Raw genomic sequence first — 24,513 nt, 5'->3', positions numbered from 1 at the left:
TTGCTTTGAAGCATGCTTTCATTAATGGAATTCCCCTGCGCCTCCCATGGCTTTCAGTAAACAATTACAAATGTGTTCCAGAAAGCATTTGGTCCCAGCTGTACTAAAATCACACTTAATAATTAGCATTTCCATAGCACTTTGGAATCTACCAAGTGTGTTTCACATATGTTGTCCCAGTAGACTCTCACAGCAATTCTGTGAGACAGATGTGGCCACAATTATTAGGATCCCTCTTTTATAGGTGGAGAAAATGAGGCTCAGGCTAAGGGACTTGCCCACTGTCACCCAGCTGGTGGGAGATAGAGCCAGGATTAGAATCTCTGCTGAAAGTCCGCTGTCGGAACTCACCAGGTGCAACCCAGGTCTCCACCCTGCCTCCAATATGAGCCCCTCCCTCCAGGAGCTGCACTGTGCAAGCTCTTCAATGTGAGTGGTCAGGCAGCATTTGTGATTGGCCTCAAACTGCCTGAATACTGTGTTCAGCCAGGGTAGGGCATCCCTCTGTCTCTCTGTCTCTGACTTGGGGTTCACACGGCTCCAAGTCCACGACCACCTCCAGGATGCTCACCTCCTCTAAGGAACGCATTGATTCAGCCCCAGGGTCATTCCTTCCTGAGAGTAACTTGTGGGTCATTTCACGTTTTCGCTGAGTTGAGCTGTCCATTTAGGCAAGGGAAAGGCTGTGCATTCAGTATCAACGGCCCTGGGTAAGAGCTAAGTGCTAATGCTAACTGTCCTTTGAGAACCAGCTTCCCAGCAAACAGAGGCCCCTTGTGCCCATCTTCATCCAATGACTTTGCAACATCCCTGCCTCCTTGCCCACTTAAGACCTCTCTGGAGACTTGTGGAAAACAGTTGATAGAAAACGAGGAACATCTACCCTCCCGCCTCCCGAGACTGATGAGTTAGAGCAGCGGCTACAAGGCTTCACCAAAGGTCATGTCAAACTCAGATGCGTCCCCTCCCGCCCCTCCCACTGCAGCATCTTCCCTCTTTACTAAGACCAGAAGCCATCCTTCTCTCCTCTGACCCCTGTTCTTCCTGAACTCGCTCCTGCATCACCCATTATAGGATACAGCATTAGTGTCAGAACAAGTGACTCGCTGGCTCCTGTGATCATAGCAGTTGATCTGGAAGGACGAAGGTAGCTGAAGACTTAACAAGAGGTTCACAGTGACACATGGAGGTTTACCTTCAAGGCTAGAGCTCATACCAAAAAAAGTTTTAAAAATAATTCTCCAAATTTGTTTTAAGAAGGGAAAACGTTATCAAGTATAACAGATGGAATACAGGGAGCAAACAGTGGGCTTTGGAATGACTGTGTGTGTGGACATTACATTTCAAGTGCTCAGGCCCCATTTAAAGGACAAGGGCTAATAAGAAAGTATTGTGCTGCAGATAAATTTATTTGATACGTATCTATGCATTTCTATCCGATAAAGCCCAGGGTATACATGTTTAAAACTTTCAAAATACTGCTGTAGTACTGTTATCTTTTTATTTTATTTCAATACTTTACAGTCCTATCAACGAACCATTCCTGCTAAGATACATTCATATACTAATTGTGATTAACGCCTTTGAGATCTGTGCTTTTCTGCTAGACCATCTCAAGTTGATGACATTTACATTTTTGTTGTTGAAAAGAAAGACTTTTTACCTCCAGGTTAGCTTTACTGACTGTTTTCACTTAACTGGATTTCGCTTCTATCCACCTAGTCAGTTAGAACCCAAATGTCATTTAGGGGAATTTGACCGACTCAGACGTTCTCCTCCTCCCAGAATCAAACCAAAACCTCCAATAAATCATGAATTTATTTCTGGAGGGAGCCCAGAGAGTCCATTAAAGCTTGCAGATATTTAAGAAGTTATTCAGTGGCTATTTGATGTTACAAACTGGAATCGTAAAGATGATCAGCAGCTGAGCTTTAGAGAGAAGTTGGAAGTTCTGAGCATTTGGTAAATATATAAGACATAATTATCATTACCAAAAATCTCTGTACTAATTCTCTCCTGATGACTTCTGTGCAATTTGTTTAATAAAAGAACTAATAGGAGGAAAACAGACCAACAGAGGCTGTTTACAAAACAGATACAATTTGCAAAAATATACAGGGAAAAATACCATTCAGCCTCCCTATTCAAATTGCAAACACATTTTAGTCGATGATGTTGGCCACAATTTGGTCAGCTAACCATTCTCATTCACCCCTGTAGGGCAACTCTAATCTGTACAAATGGAAGTCCTCAAATATATGCTTTGATGCAGTCATTCTGTTCCTAAGGAGATTATGGCAAGAAAGACTTGAGAGCAGTCTAATTAAGAAGTAGAATAAAGTTAAATTATGAAAAACTATAGATTATTGAGCCAGTAAACATCATGTGTATAGAGAATATTTAGAGTATTTAAATGACACAGAGAATTAGACACTATATAATAAGTTGGGAAAAAAACAGCCTTTAGAATTACGATGATATTTCCCAGAACGCTTGGGAGACATGAGATCCTCCGTGGCCAGATTAGCTTGAGAAATGCTTAGCTAATCAGAATTAAATAAACTTACACACTTCAGGACTTGTCATCTTGGAGACTCCTAGAACATAAGATGGTTTGTAGTATTCCCAAGCTCTCTTTGCCCTTGAAACTTTCCCAGAGCAATACCTGTTAGCGTCTTCCAAAATGCTTGGGTTCCGTAAAACAGAATGGGAAGTGCTGTATATAGTTTCATCTCATTTTTTGTTTTTAAAAACCTAACATATCTGTGTGTTGTATGTGTTTACGTGTATAATTATGGGTGTTTAGATACATGTGTGCATGAAAAAAATAAGCTGGAGAAAATACATGAAAAGGGTCATTTCAGGGTTGTGAAATTACTGGTAATTTTTTTTTCATTATATTTATCTGAATTTCTCAAATTATTTGCAAAAAAAAAAATTACTTCCAACACTGAAAAAAAAAATTGTGTTTTTAAATTTCCATAAAGTTAACGAAAACGACCAGTGAATAGTGTTTCTCTCTGTAGTTCAAAGTGGGAAACATAGTTGTGTAGAAAAGAAAATTCCAAAGGGCAGAGGAAACTTTGGGAGGGGATGGACGTGTCTGGTGCCTTTAGGGTGGTGATGGTTTCACAGGTATAGACTGATCCCCAAACTCATCGAGTTGTACGTTAAATACATACGCTTTTAACATGTCGGTCATACCTCAATAAAGTGTGGCTTCAAAGAGAAAAAATCTCAAGCACTGGAGTCAGATCTGAGTTCAGCCTCCCGTTTGTAATCTTGAGCAAAGCATTTAATCTGTCTCTCGCTTGCAAAATAAGGATACTATTAATACTTTCACAGAGCTGTTGTCACCATCATATCAGGTGCAGTACAAATGTGTCTAGTACGTGCTTGTAGATATACAAAGATGGATTTAACTGAATTTTTGGCTAGTGATTGCATGTACAGGGAAATACCTCCTTTAGTGAAGTTTACCGTGTATTGGAATAAATTTTTTACTGTGAAAGTATACTTCTGAAATGATGAATGAAACAAACGCTCCTCTCCTTAAGCAAAAAATATGATTCATTCCATTACATTGGAGGGGAATGTTTTTAGACTAATGTACATGATTTCCATTTAATTTTTAGTCATAGTTCTTTTTTTTTCCCCTCTACTTGGCTTTTAGCTCTTGTCAAATAATTGTTACAAAGATGAGGTTTTACTTACCGTGATCCATTATCTGTGACTCACACCCCTTCCTATGACTTTTTTTCTCCCAAAGATCCTCATATTAAAAAAAAAAAAAATTACTGAAGAATTTAGTCAGTTTCTCATGGGATTGTAGAATTTCTTAGTGGGGAGATTTTTCTTGTAATATATCATATGCATAATCACTTTTAAATGTTAAGATTTTGTTCCTGTGAATGGTAAACTTTCCCGTTAAAGTACGTTTCCACACTCTACACAGCTGTTTTCGGCAGTGTTTTGGGGTTGTTTTTTTTTTAACTTCTCTATTGGTCATATAGCAACTCTACAGAAAGAAGCCCGGTTTGGCCATCACGTTTGCAAAGCTGCCTCAAAACTTGGACAAAAACCGATATAAAGATGTACTGCCTTGTGAGTATCCGGCGTGAATGCCTCCTCCTCCCTCCCCCCACCACTGAGATAATGTTTCCTTTTTTAAAACAGATTGTCTGGTATTCTGGAACGGTTTTCAGTGTGTCTGTAAACACCACCATCTCTACTGCAGCCATTTCAGACTCTGAACAGTTGGGGAATAGTGTTTATGCTAATGAGGCAAGAGGTGCAGATGGGGCTGGGAACTGAACTCTTGTTTACTTCGTGTGATAAAAATAACACTCGGAATAATCGGCAAATTTCTTTCTCCCCCACAGATGATACCACCCGGGTATTATTGCGGGGAACTGAAGATTATATTAATGCGAGTTATGTGAATGTAAGTTAGAAATCTGGATCTTAAGAAAAAGCACATGAATCGCTGTAACAAGTCTTGACAGCGGCATGTGTGGTGCTTTGCGGTAGACGGAGAGCTTTCTTGTTCACTGCCTCATTTCAGCACCACAACAGCCGCTGAGGGAAGGCAGAATAGTCCTATTCTGCAGAGGACGAAACGAAGGTTCAGAGAGGTTAAATAATTTGGAAAGTCTCAAAGCTAACAGAAGATGGGACCAGAACTCAGATTCTGTGCCTCTGACTCCATCTTGTTTTTGTTTTGGCCGGTGGTATGTAACTTGTAACTTGCTGGGGTTTTCCCCCCCTGTTACAATTGTACATCCTGCCTAAAAATAAGAAAAAATAAAACCACCTCTGGGCATCTAACCCCAAAACAAAATGGAAATGATTTCATACGTCATGGGGAAAAGCATTCATTTCACTCTGAAAATGCACCTTGGGCAACTTAGCCTCTCTGAGCCTCAGTTTCTTCATCTAAACCAGAGGTCAGCACATTTTTTCCGTAGAGGGCCAGACAGTAAATATTTTGGTTTTTGCAAGCCAAGAGACAAAATTGAGGATATTAATTAGGGACTTATATAACCATTTTAAATGTAACCATGTGAAAATATAAAAAACCACTTTTCACCTGCAAAGCAGCAGTTAAATTTGGCCCTTGGTGCATAGTTTGCCACCTCCAACTGAAATGAGCAGACGACTTTGCAGGTTCTCGGGTTAGAGCATGATACGAAGAACTACCAGTAAAAATGAGTCTTATCAATGAGTCCACGTATTCCAAAACATCTGTGAGGTTCTTTGACCTTCCCTTCAACATGCCTGGTGTCTGGAAAGCAGAGAGTCAGAAATGATGGGGGCAGTTAAGACCATTCAGTCCAGAAGAGAGGAGTGGCTGAGACCAGGACTGAGGAAGCCGTTAACCCAAGCAGCAGCCACACCGTGAACTAGGCATCTCCACTTACCTTCCCCGCCTAAGAATGAGTGCATCATGATGCCACCTCCAAAGCTCAGCCCGTCCTGAGTGGTCTCTCACAGAAAAGACAGTTTAGAAGTAAAAGCAGAGCAGAGTGAGAGGGGGACACTGAGGACAGTTGCAAACATTTTAACATTGAACGCTGATCAACTCAGAAGGTAACTGTGTGGTGATGTGTTCATTAACTTGACTGTGGTAATCATTTCACAGTGTATATGTATGTCAAACCAGCATGTTGTACTCCTTAAGTATACAATTTTTATTTGTCACTTATACCTCAGTAACGTTGAGGAGGGGGCGGTATTGATCAACTCAATGGCACAGACATGGGCAGCCATGCAAAAAGCAGAGAGTAACAACAGTTGGTGGTATAAGCCTGCGTGATTTATGCTTCAAAGAAAATAAATAGAGTTTGATAGAAAACTCTGCATAGGGAAAGATACAGGCATGAGGAACGGCATATGCTGCTGAAAATGCAGGGACGCAGTATTGCTTGTATTCGGATACAGCAGTGAAGGTCGTTTAAACTCTTCTGCCGTCTTGTAGGTCCGCGTCTGATTATCACCTCCTGACTATCATATAGTTTTATCTTAAACATCTAATGCTAATATTATTGTCAAATATCTTTGAAGCATTTTTTTTAAAACAGCTTTTTCTTTGATTTTTCTTATTGGCCGTAAATTGATCAAGATGTTATTGTGGTGTAATGACAGTCACCAACTTGAAGAGTTGAAGGTCCAGTTCCCTGTCCACCTTGCGGCAGGTAACAGATTCTAATGTCTTAACCGTCTCTTGCCAGATGGAGATTCCTGCTGCTAACCTTGTGAACAAGTACATCGCCGCTCAGGGACCCCTGCCACATACCTGTGCGCAGTTCTGGCAAGTAGTCTGGGATCAGAAGTTATCCCTCATCGTCATGTTGACGACTCTCACAGAGCGAGGGCGGGTAAGTGGCTTGATTTCCAGTTCGTACGTGTGCACATCACACTGTGCTCTGCGGAACATGAATTTCAGAGCTGGAAAAGTTCTTAATTGAGTGTCACGTTGTCCAGCCCCTGTGTGACCCGTAAACCTCCTGTGCAGAGCTGCTGATGGACACCTGCAGGGACGGGATGCTCAGCGCTCCTGGCCTTCCCGAGCTCAGGAGTGGTCAGACAGTCCCTCCCACTCCTGGCTCGGATCCATTATAACAAGGCCAGGAGGCATTTCCCCGTGTCTCACCTGCCCCGGAACCCCTGCGTTAGCTGTGGCCTCACCCACCCAGGACAAGTGCTGGTCCTGAGAAGAGCAGCGTGAGTGCCCGGTTCACAGTAAAAAGTAGGAGAAATGACCTCTGCCAGCCACTACTTGTGCTGCAGCAAAACCCGATGCCAAAAAGAGGTAAGAAGGGCTTAATTAGGAGAGTGATGGGCACCGTACTGTGCTCAGCCCGATGTGTGTTCTCCATAGGAACAGCTCACTGATTATGTAACAGAAGTCAGTGTGCAAGGGATGCTGTGAATCATGAGTGCTGTAACGTCTGCTTGCATCTGGATATCTTCACTGAAACACATTCCAGAGGCAAATATAAATTAATTTTGAACCATCTGTGTGCCACCTCCTCCCTGGCCTCTCCTGGGCATGTAGCTCAGAATGCCAAATTGATCTGTGCTGAAAATGAGAATACAGGATTGGAATAGATTGTATGTTTGAGGAGCTCACTCTACCCTCTCACTCAAAACAGCAAACTAAGGATTCCTGCTAATTCTAGAGAGCCCCGTGGATTGCAGAGGGCTTTCACGCGGGTTGTACCAGGCAGATGGCTCCCCACCATGGGTGAAACACTTCCAGGGTCCATCCTTGGGTATGCAGCTCTGATTTCTGAAAAATCCCTGCTCATAATGAGCTGAAATCCACATCACTTTGAACCTCCACCCCACCTGCTTCTCTTACCTGGAAGACACAATGATAAGTTACGCTTCTCTTCTGTGCAGTGCCCTCTCAGATATCTGAAAACGATCTTCAACTTGTGAACGGTTACAAGCTCAGCTTCCGTTAAGCTTGTCGTCAGCGGAAACTGTCTGGTCTTTGTCTCGATGTTGCTGTCGAGCCAGTTTCCCCATTTTGTACCGATGCACTTGACTCCTGCAATCCCCATGCAGCAGGCTGGTGGGGCTCCAGAGCAAGACGACCTGGGCTTAGAACAGGTTCCTTTTGAGCAAGTTACTTACCCTCTCTGACCCTCAGCTTTCCTGTGTATAAGCTGCAGATAACAGTGCCCACCTCGGAGGGTTTGTGAAGACTGAGACGGTACACGTGAAAAGCTTAGAGAGCTGCCTGTCGCAGCTGTCCGGCAGGTGTTAGCTGTTCATGTGAGTGGCCAGCATTACTGTCCCTGGGAGGATTAGCCACCACACCTGGCCTTTGGAGTGCCCTCGGGCTCTTGGGTTTCCTGTCTGTTCTTCTTTGTGTTGGCTATCACTCTTAGCATCTTGTCGCTCAGTTTTGATCAGAATCTCTTCACATAAGTCATTGTTTAAAAATGTAAAGGCCCTCAAGGGGCAGTGGAAAGCTCCTTCTAGAATGCTCTGGGTCAGAGGCATCGAGGGTTCTCTCTGGGGAGTAGTTTGTTCATTGTTCCAGCTCTGCTCCCAGCCCTGGCCATCTGTCCATCTTGTCTACCCAGTTACCGTGAGACCTCTCAGGGGCTTTCCTGAAATCACAAGGCAGCAGGTCTGTGGCATCGCCTGATCTCCTCATCTGAAAGTCTTGTTTTTGCCGATTTTTAATTTTCGCTTATATTGTGGTTTTTGTATGTGCATGTTGATTTTTCTAATCTTATTTTGAATAGGCAGTGAAGTTACTGGGCCCTTATTTGAACTTAAAGAAGCCCAGCTGGCTCCCAGTGCTAGCCTGTCCTCTCTGTTTTTCTGGAGCGCCCACAGCTAGGGTCCTGGGTAAGAGGGCAGACACTGGGGCCAGGCTTCCTGAATTCAGATCCTTGCTCTGTTGCTTCCTCCCTGTGTGGCTTAGGAAAAGCTACAGACGCTCTGTGTAAAACGGAATAGTAACAGTACCTGTCATGGGCTTGTGGAGGAATTGAATGAGTTAATACAGGCAGCCTTCTTAGAACAAGTGCTTGGCACACGGGAAGTGTCATGCAGATGTTAACAATAGTAGCTTGGGTACCACCTTCATTATTGCCAGGACTATATGATACATATGTATTTTATTGTAGTATTATTTATAATTTTTTCATCAAATTGGCTCACCTTTTCTTGCTTAAAAAAAAAAATTCCTTTGAAAGATATATCTTAAATGGAAGCCCAGTATCATTTGCCATAGAAAGAAGGTGTATGTCAAAAGGCGAAGACGACTGAGCAGTGTTATTAAAATCTAAGTAAATATTCTTGCCTTCCAGGCTCTGGACCTGAGGCCTGCTCGCCCATACCCTCGCCTGCGCTCTCCTGAAAAGGGAGAATGCTAGGGAGATGGTGTTAAAGCTGTCTTAGACCCGAATTCGGACCCTGCCCACGGCACACGTGGGAAAAAACACTTTCCCACCATGTGGTTCTGTGCCTTTTACTGCAGGCCTGATCCCCTCCTAGTCTGCCACCACACCCTACACCTCTCAGGCCCTGATCTGGGCCTTTCTGGTGCTTTAGAGATGACAGATGTCAAGTTTATGGCCTTGGCATTTCCAGAATCTGTCAGTCTCTCCGTCAGAAAACTCTGCCGTGTTTGCCTCCCTGTTTTGTGACTTCTGGGGGCCTGGACGCTCCAGGTTTCCTCAGGAGCTGTCTGTGGAGGTGCCATTCTCCGAGCTCCCAGGATATCCCAGCGATGCTACAATTCCTTAGAGCCGACACCTGCACCCTGGGGCAGCCCGGCGCTGTCTCCCTGCCAGTGCTGGGCTGCCCCTCCCCTTCAGAGTTGGCTCTGCCCTTCCCGGCTGTAAGTCATTCTGCTCCGCAGAGAAAAGAGAGCCCCAGTGGGTGTGGTTAGCGATGACCCATCTGCCCTGGCTGGAGCCCTTCCTCCCCCTTGCTCTGCCTGCGGCAGCTCCGGAGAAAAGGCCCTTTCTTCCATCCAAGGGGCCTGGCTTTCTCCGGTTGTTCTTACAGGTCCTGCCCTGAGCACATCCCCCTCCTCTCTTTGGTTGGTTGGTCTCCGAACCTGAGCTCCTCTGAGGTCTCCACATGACCTGGTGGGTTTCTTGGTTTCTTAGCCCTTTCTTCCTGGTTGAACCCTTCCGGCCGGTTTTGCCGCGCTCCTGCATTAGGGATTCCCATCTCCCGTGAGTCAGAGTGTTCCCCTCACAACCTCTGGCTCAGGGAACTTACCTCTTAGTTATCGATGGTTGGAAACCTGTTCTTCTCAAATCCAGGCTGCATGTTTCCTCCCTCTCTTGTTACAAACTCTCCAGTGGCCCAAACCCTTTATCCCGAGGTCCCTCGTCTGGTCCTCGCCACCACCCACGACTTCCTCCTGATTAGGAGGCAGTCACTGCAGGCCTCTGCCTTTTCTGAGGCGTGCAGTTCTCGGTGTGTCCCGCTGGCTCTCTCCACTATAATGCATGGAGCAGAGCGGGCTCCCCTCCCTGAGAGCCCCGTGCCGCCTGTGGTTGGTGGGGCGCTCCTGCCCCAGGACTGCTTTCATTCTCCTTCTTTTCCCTCCTGCCCAAAACATTCTTCATCATGCTCTCCCTTCGGGCTCATGGGTTTCCTCCGAGAGGAAACAGAGCTATGGGGTATAGCCTTTCCATTGAAAAAGTTGTTCTCCTTCACCTTCCGTCAAGGATGTTTCTTTTGGGGGAAGAGTTACTTTTTACCTTTATCTGTGCCCCAGTGCCTGCATAGACACACACCTGACACAGGTGGAGCTCTCTGAGCCTCAGTTTCCTCAGGTGCAAAGCAGAGACAGTCTGCCCCCTAAGGTGGTTTCAAGGCCCAGATAAAATGACATCCGTAGAGAGTGCCGGTTAGTGCTTAGCACGTGCCGATCAGAAGACAGCAGGCTGCAGCACCATCTCTCCCCATGGCAGCAGCCTTCTTGGGGAAACCCTGGCACAAAGGCGGGAAGGACCCTGCCCAGGACCACACACTCGGCTAGTGGGATGCATTCACCGGGAGGGAAACTCGGCATCGCCACATACTTCATGCTGTTTCCACTACACCTCCAACGCCGTGAGATCCAGACAGACTGAAAAATCTAAATTTGATCCAAGGGTAAAGAGAGTCCAGTTCTGGTCAGATTCACTGGGAGTCTCTGGAAATAAGAGAGGTTTGTGGCTCTGCCCTGCCTGGGTTCATCACTTCAGGGAGAAGTTACCCCTCGGTTGTCCTGTGGGTAGGGCCCCCCCCCCCAGGAGCCTGCAGCAGAGAGCTGTGCCCCTCCCGTCACGCAGGTGAGGAGGCAGATACCATGTGCCGGCCGGCAGGTGTCGACCCTGCCTCAGGGTCTATGGACAGCAGTCCTTCATGTTCGAGAGTAGCTGGGAAGTGGCCACTAACCCACATCCCCAGGTTTAAGGTTTACAAGCAGATTCTTAACTCCACCTCTCCAGCAACGTGCTTTAATTTCAAATATTCACTGTGATGTTTGAAAGAATAGAAAAGCTCTTTCCAAATTATGTGCGTCTGTTGGTTTATACCCCCTTTCAGCTGTGAATGTAATTTTTACACAAGCTGAAGCAACTGTAGGCTTGGAGAAGTTTTTTTGAATGAGTCAGACTTTGACTGATGGAACTTATGATGGGATGGGCAGCTTGGCCCTGAACGTTGCTTCAAGGCTAGAGGCAGGAGCGAGACGGCTACAGAGCAAGGTTCAGGATTTGGAAGCAAGAATAGAAAACGGGAGGGGCCAGGGGTTTGGTTAGTCAGCCAGCAGGGGAACCACAGCAGCCCCAGACCTGGGGCAAGTCGCTTAATCCCGCTGAGCCCAGGTTTCCTCCTCTGCTGTCTGGCGAGTCTCAGCTCCATGAGTCAGATACAAAAGCAACGACGGTAGTGACAGCCACTGTTGACCTGCCCCCCTCCCCCCGCCCTGCAGTGGACCTGGCACTGCACACCATCTCTCCAGCCTCTGTCACCATCCGGGAAGCAGGTGCCGCCTGTCTTTCGAGTGAAGGATGTGAAAATCAGAGGTTAAGTAGTAGTAGATTCAAAGTCATACGACTCACAGGTGGAGAGGAAAATGATTCCAGCGGACTTCTGAGGAGTCTGGCTCCCAAGTGTGTGCTCTTCAAACAGCTGCGCCTTGAGGGGTCGGGGTCTGGAGGGGGAAGGAGGGGTGAGGCGGAAGCAGGTGCTGGGGGCAGAGCAGGGGCCGAGGGACTGGAGGGGACTCGACTGGGGTGCAGACTCCATGTGTGAGGCCCCTCGGTTCTTCCAGCAGTGGGACCCTGGTGACGAAGAAGAGAAATCTGTGCCCTCCTCCAGCTCCGGCCGGTATGAGAGCTGTGGCCTGGCCCCAGGCAGGCTGACCCCCATCCCGCGCCCCACTCTTCCTCTGCCCACCCCCCCCAGAAAACAGACACAGGGCAGATCGGCCTCGCCTGCCCTTTCTTTTCTCCCAGCAGCTCTCGGAGTATCTGGTGTGAGGAGAGCCCTCTGGCTGACGCCCGACCCATCCATCCCGTTAACCGCTCACGTGTGCCACCCCACAGCCAAGGTTAACTCACACCCGCTGGTTCCCTTTGCAGACCAAGTGTCACCAGTACTGGCCCGATCCCCCCGACGTCATGGAACACGGCAGCTTTCACATCCGATGTCAGTCAGAGGACTGCACCATCGCGTACGTGTTCCGGGAAATGCTGGTCACCAACACCAAGGTGAGTGGTGCCCGGATGGTGAGCCACCCAGGGGAGGGCGCCATTTAGAGGCAGGTGGTCTGGGGTGGGGCTCTACTTCTTGTCCTGCTCCACGTTTCCACCTGGTGAGCACTTCAGTAAATACGCACGACAGCCTGGAAAAGAGCCAGCACCCGTGTGCACAGCACTATTCACAGCAGCCGACAGATGGAAACAGCCCAAGTGTCCACTGACAGATTAATGGAGAAGCAAAATGTGGTGTAATCACACAATGGAATCTCACTCCTCCTTTAAAAAGTAGGACATTCTGACACATGCTACGGCGTGGTTAAACCCTGAAGACATTACACTGAGCAAAAGAAGCCAGACACAAAAGGACGAATTCTGTCTGACTTCTCGTATACGAAGTACCTGGAGTAGTCAGTTCATAGGCACAGAAAGGATGATGGTTGCCAGGGCTGTGGGGAAGGGGGATGAAGCGTTAGTGTCTAATGGGCACCGTGTTTCAGTTTGGGAAGATGAGACAGTTCCAGAAACAGTGGGCATGGTTGTACAACACTGTGAATGTACTTAACCCCACTCAACTGTACATTTAATAACGTTTAAAATGGTAAACTTCTTCTTATGTATATTTTGCCCATTAAAAAAAAAAAAAAGAGCCAACGTGCGTGGCCCTAGTAGCAAAACCCACTGGAGGGAACAGGAGAAAATTGCTATGGGTGGAAATGGAGGAGCAGTCAGGCACGAGGTGGCCTGGAGGTTGGGTGTCTGGGGGCGTGGGTGGGGAAGGGGGGTTGGAATGGGCCGGGGCCACAGCAGGGTGGTGCCCAGTGGGCAGAAGAGCGTCTGGAGACAGGAGCTTCCTGGTTGGAGGCTGGGGTGGGGCTAGCATCCTCCTGCCCACCTGCCCACCGTCCACATAGACTCAGCAAGACCACCCCGCATCTTCTGCAGACCGGAGAGGAGCACACTGTGACGCATCTCCAGTACGTGGCATGGCCTGACCATGGCGTTCCCGATGACTCCTCGGACTTTCTGGAATTTGTAAACTACGTGAGGTCCCTGAGGGTGGACGGTGAACCCATCCTCGTTCACTGCAGGTACTGTGGCTCATTGGTTTTGTTTTTTTTTAATACTCATACTCCTTGGTAAAGGCCTGGAGAAAGTTGGCAGACACCAAACCCACCTAAATCCCTCAAGATTAGATATGCTTTCACAAAGCTCTGTTTACTTTCTTTCTTCACTCTGTCAAAAGATTTGGAATCTTATGAAAGCACAAACTTCTGAATGCAGCGCAGGCCTGGAGAACAAAGTCTCTCCCTCACCTTTCCCTCTGTTCCGAGTCGACTGACCTCCTCAGTAGATGCGAATAAGATGGGGGGTGGAGTTGGCGCTGAAAGGTGGGTTTCTTCCCATTGGTGTTTAAGCCCCGGCCAGTTCGAGAGCACAGCCTGAGTGTGTGTTTTGTGTTCTTTGAAGGTCAGGGGAGGAAAGCTCCATCTGAGTAAACGTGGGAACTGGCGAGGAGCTGAGCTGGGCTGTGCAGAAATGCTGTCTGAGCAAATCTCAAGTGTCTGCTCCTCTCCCCTCCAGTGCTGGGATAGGTCGAACTGGTGTGTTGGTCACCATGGAGACAGCCATGTGCCTGATTGAGAGGAACCTGCCCGTTTACCCACTGGATATTGTTCGGAAAATGCGAGACCAGCGCGCCATGATGGTGCAGACATCAGTGAGTAGACATCCAGTAATAAAAATAGTAACGATGGCGAGGCCTGCACAGAGGGCTTTGCTGGTCATGAGACCGAGGATCCAGGGGAACTGAGCCACTAGCCCACGGTCACAGAGCTTGTCAAGGGCTGAGCAGTCCCAGCACCCACCCACTCCAGCCTCTGCCTCTTATTTCCCTCCACTTCCGCTGCCTCCATGGTTTGCATCCTGCTGGCCACTTGGCCAGGAAGCAGCCCTGGTTGCATTCTGCGTTGTTGAGCCACTGTCCCATCATGTGTCCATCAGAAGCAAGCCAGGTCACCCTACCTGCCTGTTCCTGGGCGAGCCTTTTGGCTCAGCAGACGTTTCACACAATCCTTCTCTTTCCTCCTCTGGGCTCTCTCCCATGTATGTTAGCCTGGGTACCCAGAGCTACAAGAGGGGCAGTGGGGTGGTGTGGAAAGCGCATGATTCAGGCTCCTCCACGTACTGGGTGACCTTTGAATAGTCCCCTTAACCTGTCTCCAAGCCTCGGTCTCCCTGTCTGCAAAATGGGACCATCCCATATTCATTCATTCATTCATTCATTCATCCATTCAACGGATAATTGCACAAACAGGAGTGACCCGAGCTTACATCTAGTAGAATTGGATCAGTTGACCATAAATCTCAGCAGCAGTGGGAGAAGTCCAAGGGGAGTCTAAGAACTCAGAAAGAGCATCAGAAGCTGACTTTGGAAAGACTCCAGGCCACACACCCCCAGTAGACGAGGAGGATTAGCAAAGGATGGAGTGGGCTTCCACGTTGCAGCCAGCTCTGGGTACTCACAGGCTCATAAGATTCCTCCAAGTTCATAAGATTTCTCTTATGATGGTGAGCTCTTGTTTTAATTTCATGTCTACCCATGATCTCTGGTTAAGAGAAGAAAAACCATGTTATTAAGGCTGGTCTCTGCCCTGTTTTGTGATACAGAGGACCTAGTTAAAAAAACTTTAAAGTGCAGCTTCTTGGCACGTTTTCCTAGCTGGGGCAGCTCAGTCTAAACACTTTTACTCACCCTGTGCTCATCACTAAAATACATCTCTTAGGTGTTTGTTAATATGAAGAACCTTATCCTGCAGAATGGCTTTCAGTGGCTTTCCCTTTTGAAGACAAAATCCAGCCTCTTTACCTCAGTGCAAGGCCGGGCAGCCTATGCCGCCTCCTTCCGGCCCCCCTACACTAGGTGTTCAGGCAGGACCTGAGCCCTGACCACACTCCTCTGAATGGGCCGTCCTGGCGGAGCTTCCGCGCTGGTGCATTCCCTGGAATGGCCACCCTGCAGCGACCCTCACCCCTCCCTGACTCCCCCAGACGACCAGTTCCTCCCTCGGCCATGGCTCCGTGCCCCTCTGCCCAGCCCTCTCTGGGAGCAGCCCCCCGGCCCTCACCACACAGACTAGTGAGCTCACAGGTGTGTCTTCTCCACTCTGTTTCCCTGATGTAGCCGGGCGCCCGGCTGGAGCTGGAGCTCAGGGTGTGTGTGAAGGAGGGGAAAGAAGAACCGTGTGCCTGGTGTGATGCAGCCTCCACAGGGCTGCTGGCCGGCTGACGGCTCTCTTTTCCTTTCCAGAGCCAGTACAAGTTTGTGTGTGAAGCAATTCTTCGTGTGTATGAAGAAGGCTTAGTCCAGATGCTGGATCCCAGTTAAGACAACTGTGAAAACGTTCATTCCTCTCTCCCAAGGGCGTCCTTCTCTCTGGAAGCAGCAAGAGGAATTTGTAGGCTGTGGGAAAGGAATGAGCGCACTTGAACCCAGGCACTTTAAATTTCTGTAAAGAAAGGGATCGTGTACATAAGAACCGTGTAGATAACGCATGCGGCGATGGCACCTGTTAGGCCCGCTTCTCCTCCGGAGAGGAATGAGCAGAAGGGGATCTCGGTTTGGGGTTCGTCCTCATGCCTTCCTCCCTCGATGTCACCGTATTCCTGTAAACCACATCCTTGGGCAGTTGAGAGGGGACGCCAGCAACTGCCGTTGACCTCCCGGAAACCAGACGGTGTGGCTGTTCAGACTTGCTTGGATGTGTTGCGTGTATAGGACTGTAAGGGCTGAGCTTTCTGTGTGTCTGGGAGGAGCTGGAACAATCAGTGTTCCCTGCCCCGATGCTAAGGAAACCCCGTGAGTGTGCTCCTCAGCGGGGGTGGGTCGGGGTCAAGCACAAACTGTGCCTTTTCTGCCCTCCCTCCCTTTGTCCCGTCTCCCCGCCACTTCCGATGTCCCGGCTTCTGAGACTTTGCGGCCACGTGCCCTGCTTGCTCCCTGCATTAGTGACCTTCCTCAGGTCCACACGCAGTGCCTGACCCGGGTGAGCGGTGCAGGTTTCTGGGGAGTTTTCCGTCCGGGTGCTGAGAACGCGGACTCCTGGTGTCGTCGCACGGGCGTGCTAGTGTTCGGAGCAGGTGCCTCTTGCCTCTGCTTGCCTCTTGCTGTCCACTCAGAACCCAGGACTGGAATCATCGACTACTGAATCTAGTACATGGAATGCTGCTACTTCAAGCTATTACACTTGAAACATTACGATTTTCCTGAGGGGAGATGGGATGTCATCTACATAGTCAGAATCTTTGGCCCTTCTGCGGAAAGATCTAGTCACTGAACCATGGGAAACCCAGCTTCTAGAGGGTTGCGTGTGTGTGTGTGTGTTTGTGTGTGTGTGCACGCACGCCCACGGGTGAGTGTTTCTCAGGAATCCTAACTTGATTCAAATTACAGTTGCGTTTATATAATGAGTCTCTGTATAGTAGAACAAACGTGTGCATTCACTATCAGTTACAATGGTCTCCGTTTCATTTCAAAGGAGAGGATCGGATTATCTGAATATAAACACAATTTGATGTTAATTTATTCTAAGTACACCATGATTTTGATTGTCCTAAAGAATTCTGCCTTTGTTAATACTGTGTTAAATTTTTTTTTAAAATTTGTGACAGGATTGTAGCAAATTATTATTTAAGGAAAATAAATTACATAAAAATTCTAATGTGGTATTTCTAAATAGCGGTTTTCATGGATCTAGAAGAAGCAGCTAAGTAAGTAGCCAGTTTCTTAACAGGATTTAGAGAAAAAGGATGGTTTCCTGTGATAGGACACTGAAATGTGGCCATTTTGGTGTTTAGCAGACCAAAACTAGACCAGTTGCGTAGTTTCCTGGTCCCAAGATGGATAAAGACCCTTATGGTAGGAGCCAGGTTTCTAAAGGTTCTTTGTCTGCAGACCCGGCATATTTATGGCATACTTCCCATCTTTTCTGCACCGATGTTTTACTGCTAAGTGGCAGGGATGGGAAGGAGATGTTACACAGTGTTGTAACCCACACTGTGAAGCAGGAGACCACCGGAGCCCCTCCTTGTCAGCGTGATGCCGGGCTAGCAGAAGGAGGCAGGGAAGTTTGGAGCTAAGGAAGGGGGCAGGGGGCTTGGCTTCTGATCCCGCTCAGCAACTATCCCAGGGCCTGGTCGCTTACAAACTTTACCTCCATTTCCTCATCTGTAAAATAGAAGAAACAGATAATACTGAGGGCTTTAGGTTGCATATGAGGATTGAAGCAGATTTTTTCATCAGCTGGAATCTGACACTGCTCTGGATGAATTTCTTTGGAAAGTTAATATATCGATAATTAGCCCCCAAATCCGTGAAACAGAAGTAGAATCACCAAGATTTTCATAGGAGAAAATCGCTTTTCTTCTAGAGAGAACCAAGGGCACAGAGGAATATCCTACAAGTACTTCTGTTCAATCTGGACTCAGAAAGTCCAATCAGCCAAGCACCAAAGAAGAGGGAAGGCTGACATAAATTCAGATGCCATCAGGATATCAAGCAAATCATTGCCATTTGGTAAAAAGGCGTCATCACCCTGGGTGCAAAAAGCTCGTGAGATCTAAATGTGTTTGGAGATTTGTGTGTGTTCGTTTTTTAAGAAACAGATTGTTCATTTTGGTTGCAGAAATGCTGCTGTTATTGTTGATATCAGTTTCTAAAAAGGTGGCAACCAGCCTTTTTCTGCCACCGTGCAGGCCAGTAGTTCAGACTCAGCAGATGTCACCAGGAACAAAATCCATGAAATTCTGGAGAAGAACATGACAAGAGAATGCTCTAAAGGAACAGAGTATGCAAGAAGACATTATAGATGCTACCCATTAAATTCTGGAGCTCAAGGCCCCTGCTTCACCACCTTGTACACTTAAGCGATTATACTTAAGGAGCCCTTTTTAGCCCTAAGTGACGAATTTCATCAAAATCAGGATAAATATTATTTACCTGGGAAATGTGGGTGTGAGTGGAGAAGACATTTATGTCCTGTGTTCTGGTGTTCTCGGAAGATCTAATTAGGCACATCGATGTGCAGGCGTAATCAAAATGGGAATTACTCTATAGAACCTGCACTTGGTGTTCTGACTTTCTAGAAGACGAGATTCAACTCAGTTTGGTTGGAGGAGGTGGCGGGGGCGGGGGTTGGATCACAGTCTAGTTCTGGTCTTTCGTTCCTACAGTAATTTATGCTTAAATTTGCTTTGAGACTAGCCTGGATGCTGTTGCTGCTAAGTTGCTGGTTGACATTTTGTTGTTGTTCCTCTGAAGTTATCATTTGAGGGCAAGCAACAGCTCTTCATCCCCCAGAGGCAACAAAGAGGCAGCATCAATGGGGAAAGTTTGTAAGAGGCAGGACTTGGGTCTAGACTAGACTTAGGCAAAACGTGTCACCCTCGGCCCTCACTTTCCGTATAAGTAAAAGGGGGGAGGTTGGGCTGGACTGGATGGGCTGTGGTTCTGTCAACATTTCCCATTGTGGGAGTCTGAATTCCAGGGAATCGAGATTAATCCTAAACCAAAGCCTCCAGTAATCCACTGGAGAGAGATGTATCACGTTTCTGGGACTTGTCCCCAAAAGCCGGTCCCTCAGACCCTGGCTCTGTTGAATGCAAAAGCAAAGATCACTGCTCTCTGGTTCTTGGATCCTAAACTGAGAATAGTCTTGATAAAGAAAGAGAGACTCTGACCTCAGTCTGGGCAACTGAGCATGGGGGAGTCTGATGGCCGGGCTGTCCCGCATCTACAGTCATGTTCTGTCTGGAGTAACCAAGGGATTTGTGTTAAGTCATGTCATTTTGAAAAGTATCTTAATGGATTAGCAATATTTTGTCTATAAATATGGAATGTTCTTCATTCTGACCTGTTCTTTCAGTGACTCTACTGAGAAACAATTTGATCAATATAAAAACATTCAAGCTATGCAACACTGTTACTGCCTGTTGACGTTTTTATTCTAATGTCTTGATTTCTGGAAGTGTTTTCTCATTTTGTTCGCTTTTTTTTTTTTAAGTAAATGTTAACTCTCTTGGAGGAGAATCCTCTCTGCCCATCTCCACCTTCCCTCTGGTCAGAAGCATGACCCTGGACAGCCTTGACCTTGTGTGGCAAATTCTAGATCAGAATTAGGTTCAGCTGTCATAACTGTAGCTTACAAAAAGCAGACATTTCTTTACCCTCTACTGTGCAGAGCTGTCAGGTGGTTCCATGAGCCCTAGGGCCCCAGGTTCCTTCTAACTGGTTGCTCTGCCACCTCCAGGATGCAGCTTTTACATTGAGGTCCACGATGGTGGCTCTAGCCATGTTCACATTCCAGCCAGCAGACTGGAAGAAAGGGGAGGAGAGAAGCAAGACCCTTCCCTTAAGGCTGTGTCCCCTGGATGTACCTCTCATTGATCTTACAGTGATCTTACCTACTGCAAGGGAGTCTGGGAAAGGTCGTTTTTATTCCAAGAAGCCATATGTCTAATGAAATTCAGGAGTTCTGTTTCTGAGAAGCAAAGAAAGAATGAGTTTGAGGGACAATTAGTGGTCTCTGCCATAGCTCAACCCTTGGGTGTCACCTTTCTTGCCTCCCATAGAGCTCATTCCTCCTCTCTCCAAGGTAGCCAACCCCGGCTCCATCTGGTTATGGCACAGAACTAAAGCTGAAATTATGTTTGGGTGATTTGTGGTCTTTTCTGTTAGCGCTGGGCGGCTTCTTACGGTCTAATGACCTATAAACTCAAGACAAGTTATCTTCTCCCAACACAGCCCATAAACAGGAGGGATGTAGAAAGAGGAAAACCGCCATTGGAAACTCATTTGTACGAGGAGAAAACAGGAAACACTGCTGCAAGCGGTTATATCCGAGCCCCCTGCTGGGACAGTGAGGACGCCTCTGGCTGGCCATCGAGTCCCTTGGATAGTCACCTCTGAGCCCCTCTCTGGGAGGGACTCCTTGTCCGTTGAGCTCCATGGCCACATCCAAGGCGGGACTGCAGGGGGCACCCTTCTGAGGGACAGCACAGCTTTTGTGGCCCGCTTACTCCTGGGGCAGTTGGGGGCGCCCAGGGGTTGTGGTTTCTCTGCCAATAGAATTCCACCAAGTACCCACAGCTGAAGGTCTGGTCTAGACTGGTGTTCTGTGCTCCACTCATGCCTCTTCTCAACTTCAAAGTTTACCTTTGGGCCACCTGGCAGAGAAGTTTGGGTGGGAAGTCAGCACCTCAGTCCGATCTTCAGAGCTACTGGTTTGCGTTTTCTGGCAGAGCAGTCTTGAAAATGGCTTGCTGCCCCCAGCCTTGTCTCCTGCTAAGCCTGCCACTTCAAGGCCACTGCTCTTAATAGCTTGGTTTGGAGAACAGAGGCAGTTGGCATTTTCTATGCTTTAAGATTTTAATCAATTTTGAGCACAGGCTCCAGACAGTGCCTCCCTTAGTAAAGCAGGATTGCCTTCCATCTCTGCTGCAGTCTGTCTGGCTCTAGCCCCAGTTCACCTCACTTTTATGTGACTTTGTGAAAAGCAACAAAGAACAACATTCACACTTCTGGCACTCTCCCACCATTTCCTCTACTGCCGTGACTTCGGTCAGCACATGGTCCACCGGTTTCACCAAATGTTTAGCCACTATGTAAAAGACAATATTCTTGCCATCCACTGCCTACCAATTCCACTAAGCCAGTGCTACATCTAAAAAGATGTTATTTGCAGCATCCCATTTTCAGGTATCAAATTCTGAATCCAAAATCCAAAGTAAAGGTGGTTGGAGCAAAACAGAAGTTTATTTCTCACATAAACACAGGAGTCCAGTGCTGGTACAGTAGCTCCACGTTTATTGGGACCCATGCTCCTCCAACATGGTCACACTGCTATCCTCAACATACACCTACACCTCATAGCCCAAAATGGCTGCTCCAGCTCCATCCATCACATCCACATTCTAGCCAGAAGGAAAGAGGAAAAGTGGGGAAAAAAAAGAAAGAATACCCTTCTCCTTTAAAGATAATTCCTAAAGTTCCATATACTATGATTAACAGAGTTTGCCAGAACTTGATTGTATGGGTACACCTAGCTGCAGGGGAGATAAGAAATGTAATCTTTACTCTGGATGGCACTCTACCCAATCAAAATTCAGGAGTTTTATTATCAGAGAAGGAGAAATTATTACTAGGGCACAATTAGCAGTCTCCTCTGCAGATTCATTGACTTCAAATCTCCTAAAGGGCTGATTTATGAGGAAATACACTGCTCAGGACCCAGCACACAGGGACAGATCCAATTATGTCACTTAAGCAAAACTGACCCTGTGTCTTGAATAGCACTGACAGCTCCTAACATGATCGGCGCCCATCCATTACATACACAAATCATTTGAATAAGAATACACTGACAACATAAACGTAACCTCTTTTCTAGAAACCCCAAATCCCCACCCATTCCACACCCCCAAATTATCCAGATCAGTCTTCTTCTTTGGCCACCCTTGTACCTTCTAAACCTCTGAATTCCTCTTGTGGTTGAGGAAGGTGCCAGAATTTCTCCTTAGGCTGCCCCAGGGCTCCCAACATCATTGTCCGAAGTGGAGGAAGAGCCAGAGAAGACCTGTTGGAACCAAGAGGCGGAGGTCCGGGAAGGGATGGTGGCAGTGAAGACAAGGTAGGTGGTCGCAGCCCAGACAAGCCAAGCAAGTATGGCTTGATAACTGATGGGTGTGTTGAGGGAGGGGCCAAGGGTGGGGCTAGTTTCAAGATTGGGCAACTAGGTGGGTGTGAGCATGGCAAAGAAGAACTAGGTGTGGGGAGGATGAAGAGATTGTTCTTTGAGTCTGAGGAGTCTCACACAGCTATGTCTGAACATGAAAGTTTATTCTTTTTTTTTAATGAGGGGGAGGTAATTAGGTTTATTCATTTATTTATATTTGGATGAGGTACTGGGAATTGAACCCAGGATCTCCTGCGTGCTAAGCATGCACTCTACTTAAGTTTATTCTTAAAAAGGATGTAGATGTTTCTGGGTCCTCAGCACCCCAAACAGCCAAGGAGATGTCTTCTGTGCCATTCTTGTTTAAATTTTAACCCATTGGAATGATTTCTGTAATCAAACCTAGTTATTAAAATAATTCATCTGGGGTAAATTTGCAGCTGTCTTAGTGTCCTCAGGCTGCAATAACAAAATAGCATCAACTAGGGGGCTTAAACAGCAGACATGTATTTCTCACAGTTCTGGATCCTGGGAAGTCCAAGATCAAGGTGCCAGCAGACTTGGTTCCTGGTGTGAGTTCTCTTCCTGGCTTGCAGACAGCCTTCTCTCTGTGTTCTTATGTGATGGAGAGAGCAAGCCCCGGTGTCTTCTTTTTATAAGGGCACTAATCCCGTCATGGAGGCCCCTCATGACCTCATCTAAACACAAATACCTTCCAAGGGCCCCATCTTCAAATACCATCACATAGGAATCTGGGGGAGGACACAATTCAGTCCTCTGCAGCAAGTTCAAATTTCATCATTATAATCAGAGGTCCAAATTCTCTCTTAGCTTCCTTCCTTACCCCTCCTCTGTCTGCCTGAATTCTCAAGGACTTCACTCTCCTCTAGAGCCCCAAAGATAAGACAGGCTGATGGGACACCACTCTGGGACTAAGGAGAGGTCCCCGACACTGGCCCCGACGTTGGCCTCTGCTGGCTGGTGGTCTTGGCACAGGTGCTATGCATGGTTTTCTTTAGTAGTGTTCGTCGTTACTTAACGTGAAGAGACACCACCCACAGGAAAGAGCTGTATGGACTCTGTCCAGAGTGTGAGGTCACCATGATCTAGACCTCTGGGGCTCCGGCCAGGAACTTAGCTCTTAGATTTCACCAGGACTAGGTGCGCGGTTTTGGTTGCAGTGAGAGACCTACCTGTCAAAGGCAGAGGCGTCTAAATGAGAACAGCCTTGATAGTAATCAAGGCCAGTAAGTCAAGTTTCTAAACAAAAAGCATGCATGCTATTTATAAACAAACCATACAAACTCAGAAAACTGAAACAAAAACAACTGAGAAATGCCTGGAAAAATACATTCTATAATAAGTATTAAAGTTATAGCCTTTCATCCGTCCCTCATCCCTTGTATTAAATCCTGGTTGTCCTTGGTAACAAAGAGCTTGGAGGAATTCTGTTTTTGGATTATGTAGGCATTGTCCAGAAGCACAAGAACACAAGGAGCAGAAGAGCTGATCCCTGCCCCACAGACGCCCCCACCTCCAAACTCCTTTACTTCTATCTTTCACTACTTCAGTAAATTGGCAAGCCCTTCCCCACGAATTATTTTATCATCTTTCTGTCTCATTCATCTCAGGAAAAGCTTTCCTCTCTCTCTTTTTCGTTACACCAAGAACTTAAGAAAAAAAACGTTCACAACAGGATTTTTCATAATGGATTAAAAGTGAAAACCATCCACATGTCTATCAGCTGTTGGATGGATAAATAAAATCTAGTCCAGCCATACTGTGGAATATTATTTGGTCATAAAGAGGAAAGAAGTTCTGATACATGCTACAACATGGATGAAACTTGAAAAACAAGCTAAGTGAACGAAGCCAGACAGAAAAGGTCACATGTTGTATGGTTGCATACATATGGTTGTTCAGAAAAGGCAAATTCATACAGACAGAAAGTAGATCAGAAGTTGCCAGGAGCTGGGAGGAAGGGGAATGAGGAGTGACTACTAATGAGTTTGGCGTTTCTTTTAGGAGGATGATGAAAATGTTCTGAAATTAGAGAGTGGTGATGATTGTACAATGTTGTGAATAAATTAAAAACCATCGAATTGCAACCTTGAAATGATGAATTTTATGTTATGTGAATTTAATCTCAATTTTTAAATTGTTTAAAAAAAAAAACAACAACACTAAACTAAAAATCAGTGTCATCAGTCCCCAGGAGGCAGAATTTAAGTTGTTCAGAGGGGTAGGTTGTTGTAGACGTCAAAGCGATAACATTTGCAATCCCACCAACCGACAAACTCCACTTCTGGGACTCTGACCTAAGGGGAAAATTTAAGGGTTTTGTCTTCCGATATCAAGACAGTTTTAAAATATGTTTCTGCAGCGAGGAATTTTTATGACAGTGAAAATTTGGAAACAGCCTCAATCCTCATCACACTGGGTCTAGTTCAAAAGTTTGGTGCATTTTTGTGACAGGGTCCTGTGCAGCTCTGAAAGTTGATACGGGAGCTGCAGATGTCCGTACACAGAATCCATGATATTTTGATAAGGAA

General features: G+C 46.8%; 1 protein-coding gene across 1 annotated transcript in view; it reads left to right on the top strand.

The window, feature by feature from the left end:
* Window positions 1-19,205, top strand: part of PTPN3 (protein tyrosine phosphatase non-receptor type 3) — a 131,191-nt gene extending 111,986 nt beyond the window's left edge. Inside the window, 7 exon segments of the mRNA XM_006180789.3 lie at window positions 4,014-4,104; window positions 4,383-4,444; window positions 6,231-6,377; window positions 12,114-12,242; window positions 13,176-13,321; window positions 13,815-13,950; window positions 15,541-19,205. Coding sequence (XP_006180851.2) covers window positions 4,014-4,104; window positions 4,383-4,444; window positions 6,231-6,377; window positions 12,114-12,242; window positions 13,176-13,321; window positions 13,815-13,950; window positions 15,541-15,618 — 789 coding nt within the window. The 3' untranslated portion in view covers window positions 15,619-19,205.
* The last annotated feature ends 5,308 nt before the right edge of the window (window positions 19,206-24,513 follow it).

Source organism: Camelus ferus, chromosome 4 (genome assembly GCF_009834535.1).
Source record: "Camelus ferus isolate YT-003-E chromosome 4, BCGSAC_Cfer_1.0, whole genome shotgun sequence".
Classification (NCBI taxonomy): domain Eukaryota; kingdom Metazoa; phylum Chordata; class Mammalia; order Artiodactyla; family Camelidae; genus Camelus; species Camelus ferus.
The sequence above is the reverse complement of the archived record's forward strand: the minus strand, read 5'-3'. Positions and strand labels throughout refer to the sequence as shown.